Below are 5,179 nucleotides of genomic sequence, written 5' to 3'. Positions count from 1 at the left end.
CCCCCCCCCCCCCCCAAACCCCCACCCCCCCCCCCCCCCCCCCCCCCCCCCCCCCCCCCTCTATATTGTTTCAGGCGTTAAGGGCATATAACGAACAAAGTTGCTGCCGTAATCCTTCCTGAGCGACAGAAAATCGGATATTAAATGGCGACCTTTATGGCGAGGGGATGGGGTTGTTGGGCCCACGGATACACCTCGTGAAGCGCGTGGTGTTTATAGTGGGAGGGTTTCGGGTTTCATTAGTGATTAGTAGCCTACTGTACGAGGATTAAGGATTACACACACACCACACACGTACAAAAACGCTCGGAAACAGAGATACTCAAGCACACTCACAAACGCGAAAACACACACACACACACACACACACACACACACACACACACACACACACACACACACACACACACACACACACACACACACACACACACACACACACACACACACACACACACACACACACACGCTCTCTCTCTCTCTCTCTCTCTCTCTCTCTCTCTCTCTCTCTCTCTCTCTCTCTCTCTCTCTCTCTCTCTCTCTCTCTCTCTCTATCTCTCTCTCTTACACCCCCCTCCCCCCCACACACACACACACATACATAAACACACACAAACCCACACAAACACAAATGCGAAAACTGACACATAAACGTTTTCTCTCACACACACTTGCACGCACGCACGCACGCACGCACACACACACACACACACACACACACACACACACACACACACACACACACACACACACACACACACACACACACACACACACACACACACACACACACACACACACACACACACACACACACACACACACACACACACACAGCACCATAACGAGTATTCACACTCAGCGGGCGGCCGGCTCGTTTGTCATGCACAGACCCTATCCCTCTGTAGCCTTTCTCACGCGCTCGCTACAACACTGCTTATTTAATTAGCCTACATCCTTTCCGTGTTTTGTTATATGTGTGGGTAAGATTAGACCTACTTCTTGGGCACCGTTAAACTTGCTCCAAGTTGTATCCCCTCACAGTCGTGTTAAGGCTGTGGAAGTCACAAGTTGTGATCTTGATGTTTTAGAAATAAAACCATGCACATTTTTGCGCTCATGCGTTTTTCCGTGGGGCGACCGTGTGTGTGCATGTATGTGAGTGCATTCGTGTGTGTGCGTGCATGTTTATTTTATGAACCAGGCCCTTTTGCCTCCGTGCGCTCCAGGGTTGGCGTCCTCTTTGTTTGGTGTGAAAGTGACGCCGCTACTGTCCTCGATAGGGCCGTCCTGCCTGCCTCGCTCCATTCACTGGTGTCCTACATCGGCACCTTGACGTGCTGCGGTGGGAACCATCGAACAACACTTGGCCCACCGGGGAGAAGTAGCCCACTATTGGACAAAAGATTATAGTTTCAGTTTTTTGCGCAATCAAGAAGAAGAAAAGGAATGGCCAATTTTTTTTCCAACCGAAGGCGCAGGAAGTCAAATGATTGAATGCGACCCCTTCAAAGGAGATGCATCGGCTTCCATTTGATCGGAATACACTGGTCGTCCTCATTCAAACATTTATACACCAACCAAAGTAAACGACGAGTTCTAGATCTTCTATTCTTGATGTTTTTCTGACCTCTTGTGGCAACCAGTAGAAGTGCACCTACTGGAACGAGGTTCATGCCTTTGCTCAGAGTTCCCCCGCGGTTATAATATGACTGATATCAGCACAGATTTGACACATTGGCAAAATAGAAAATACTTTTATTGAGTCAAAAGCAACTTATTGCGATCTCCTATCAAACTATCTTCACCGTTATGTATGTGGGATGGGCTACAAATGATCCACCACACCACCGGGTGGGGTAGGTCATTAGCCCATCTGCCACGACCTTTAGGAGACCTCTCCAAACTGGCGTTTATTTAGCGTATTGTCAACATAAAACAATCATAACATATTAATCAGGAAGCCCCAGGTTAAAGGGTTTCATCGGAGGTGAACATGAGAAACGTCGACGTGTGCGCCGCGTCACTTCTTGGACTTCACGACGTCGTCGCGCTCTGCCGGGAACACGTCGATCTCCTTGATTAGCCGATCCGCGATCGTCTTGTTGTTGGCCGACATCATCCGCCGGGACATCAGGTCCCACGGCCCACCTGCGGACAACGGGAAAACACCATCGCTTTATTAGAGACTCAAAAGTTGAATTGCAATATATAGATGGAGGAGAAGATAGGCTATTTTGATATAATTACATTAAAACTAGATATTTTAGGCTAATATCCAGTGATAGGCTATTTTGATCAAATAAAAGTAAAACGGGATATGAAGGTGAACGATTTCAGCTTACTTGTCAAATCTGTCATAAGGCCCTTACTGTGATTACATTGTTTGAACTGTTATTCCCACCCACTTGGACTGTGTTTTGAATGGGTGAAATGGTACGCCTGCTTGCTCGATCTTGGGGACACACACAAGAGCCTGCCTGTTTTAGAAGTACCTCATGTGAATAGTATTTCATGTGGAATGAGTATTGACAAAAACTGAGTGATAATCATTCTATTTTCGGGTATGTCTCATCGAAATTAAATGAGCAATTATAACACAATAATTACCTTATTATTCAAGGTAAAAGGTAGAAGTGGTCAAAGTTAAAGTCAAAGTAACGAAAAGCCAGGATTCCTGTTTTGAATTTCAACAGTGAAGAGCTGATCTCAGTGTTACAGATTTCAGCAGCAACATGCCCTCTCCTTCAGTGATCCGCTGAACACATGGAGGCAGTACCGCTGAGCTCTGCCCCACGGCCCCCTCTGTAGCCCCCCTCCGTCCTCACCGTCCACATCCAGCAGCAACCCCCCAGCCTCGGTGACGATGACGGCCCCGGCGGCCACGTCCCAGCAGTGGATCCCGATCTCGAAGAAGGCCTCCACCGCCCCCGAGGCCACCAGGCACATGTTGGTGGCCGCCGTGCCCGACCCGCGCAGCCTGGACCGGGGGGAACACACACCAATGAGGGCCTGCTCGCTCTGGAGCTTGTGGGTGTGTGTGTCTGTGTGTGTCTGTGTGTGTGCGTGTGCGTGTGTCTGTGTCTGTGTCTGTGTCTGTGTCTGTGTCTGTGTCTGTGTCTGTGTGTGTGTGTGTCTGTGTGTGTGTGTGTGTGCATGTGTGTGTGTTCTTGGATGTGTGTATGTTTGCCCATATGTGTGTTTACGTGCATTTGTGTGTGCATGTTTGCACATGTGTGCGTGCGTGCGTTTGTGTGTGTGTTTGTGTGTGTACGTGGATGTGGGTGTGTTGCTCACCCATGCACAGGGATACAGAGGATCTTCTTCATGGTGGAGAAGATCTTACTGACGGTCTCTTCGTCCCTGTTGGAGCCCAGCTCACTGATGATCATTGACTTCCTGATTTCTGCAGAGAGGGGAGACCGCAATATAACATACCATACCAATATAAAATATATCATTATTATAGTATAACCTACCATACCACTACATAGAAAACATAAAATGATATGATTTAACATGACATAACACTATAACATAATACACCATACCACTGTAACATCCCACAACATACCACTATAACATAACTAACCATACCACTAAAACATAACACACTATAGGCTACAACTAAAATATATATCTTAGTTACAGGTGTAATATACAACATTACACGTGTTAGACGCCTCTATTATGACAGCTCAGACTCCACTATGAATGATTTCTCAATCACTCACAGTTAAAACCCACACTCAGTCTTCACTCACACACAGACGGAAAGAGATGGACAGCCGACACATGCTTCATAATGCGTCTCTGGAGGAACTAGTCACATCAGAAACCTGTCGTCCGTCTCCTTCACAGACAGCCAGACGGACGGACAGACAGAGACATTCTCCCTGGAGGTACCTTTCACATCAGAAACCTCGAGTTTCTCTCCGTCACAGAAGGCGCCCTTCCCTTTCCTGCCCGTGTACATCTTGTCCTCTATGCAGCTGTACACCACGCCGAACTCCAGCTGGAAGACACAAACGCGTTTGTTCTCAAATCGTTGCGAGCGTCACTCTCACTTCCACACTCCCCTGGGCAGCCAGCCCCGCATGTCTGGGATTTTTTGCCCCTGGGAAATTCTAACAACACAAAGTTGCTAGAATCACAGGTTCTAATTGGCGGAAATGGTGCACAGTGATGTCACTGGGTACACATTTTGTGTGTGACATCACAGTGAAAAGAGGTAGTACAATAACAGATAGTTGTGGCTGTCCCTAAAGCTCAACATGAGTTGGAAATCGTTGGTTTAAGTGTCTTACCTCTTTGTTGACCGCAAAGCCGATGGACACTGCCACGAACGGAAACCTAGGGAGGAAACACGTTTTTACCAATAAAAAAAATCAACCGCAGAAACACCCCTTATTGAAAATAATTAAAACTTGGCACATTCCATGTTTCCATATTTCCATATTAGCACTGCAGCAATATTTTACACCAGTTGCCTATCAGAAATAACGGTTGCAATAACCTGCGTGTACAATAGAGGGCGCTATCCCTGCAGTTTAATATTAATTCGGTTTTCTCTAAGGGTCGTAGAGAGCAAACAGCTAACCAATCCGTGGCAATAGGTTTGATTCGACGTGCAGCACTTGAGGCGTGCACGTGAGCATGTGCACGTGAAGAGGTCTCACCCGTGCACAAAGTTGGTGGTTCCGTCCACGGGGTCGATGATCCAGGTGGGGTCGTCTGTCAGAATACACGGGTGGCCGGCGGCCACCGACTCCTCCCCGATGAAACTGGAGACGGAATCAGACACAAACTCATAAAGGAACGAACTATTGCCATGTGAGTCTGTTAAAGCCAGGGTTGGTAATTTAGAGAAACCAGCCAGGGTATAAGCTAGGATGTGAAAGTATCAAGCTGAAAAATAAGTGTGTGCATCAGGTGGGCGGTTTGGTAGGTAAACAGAGAGACTAAGGCTGATTGAATTTATGAAGTGTCTGGCTGAATGTCTAACCTGTGTGTCTGTGTAACCTGTGTGTGTGTTTGTGTGTATAGTGCTTGTGTGTGTGTGTTACCTGTGTGTGGGGAACTTCTCCTTGACGGAGGAGATGATGATCTTCTCCACCCTCTGGTCCGTCTGGGTGACCAGGTCCACACTGGAGCTCTTGGTCATCACCTTCACTTCGTT

At 47.6% G+C, this 5,179-nt stretch overlaps 1 protein-coding gene across 1 annotated transcript in view; it reads right to left on the bottom strand.

The window, feature by feature from the left end:
* Positions 1 to 1,737: 1,737 nt before the first annotated feature.
* The window catches only part of LOC130377175 (inositol monophosphatase 1-like), a 5,530-nt gene continuing 2,088 nt past the window's right edge, over positions 1,738 to 5,179 (bottom strand). The window contains exons 3-9 of the mRNA XM_056584198.1: positions 5,067 to 5,179; positions 4,680 to 4,784; positions 4,308 to 4,353; positions 3,907 to 4,015; positions 3,298 to 3,406; positions 2,829 to 2,980; positions 1,738 to 2,151 (exon numbers count right to left, since the gene is read on the bottom strand). The exon at positions 5,067 to 5,179 is cut by the window's right edge and continues 21 nt beyond it. Of these exons, the coding sequence (XP_056440173.1) occupies positions 2,024 to 2,151; positions 2,829 to 2,980; positions 3,298 to 3,406; positions 3,907 to 4,015; positions 4,308 to 4,353; positions 4,680 to 4,784; positions 5,067 to 5,179 (762 nt within the window). The 3' untranslated portion in view covers positions 1,738 to 2,023. The remainder of the gene's footprint in view (positions 2,152 to 2,828; positions 2,981 to 3,297; positions 3,407 to 3,906; positions 4,016 to 4,307; positions 4,354 to 4,679; positions 4,785 to 5,066) is intronic.

The sequence above is a fragment of the Gadus chalcogrammus genome, chromosome 23 (genome assembly GCF_026213295.1).
Source record: "Gadus chalcogrammus isolate NIFS_2021 chromosome 23, NIFS_Gcha_1.0, whole genome shotgun sequence".
Taxonomy (NCBI): Eukaryota; Metazoa; Chordata; class Actinopteri; order Gadiformes; family Gadidae; genus Gadus; species Gadus chalcogrammus.
This window is presented reverse-complemented; position numbering and strand designations above follow the sequence as displayed.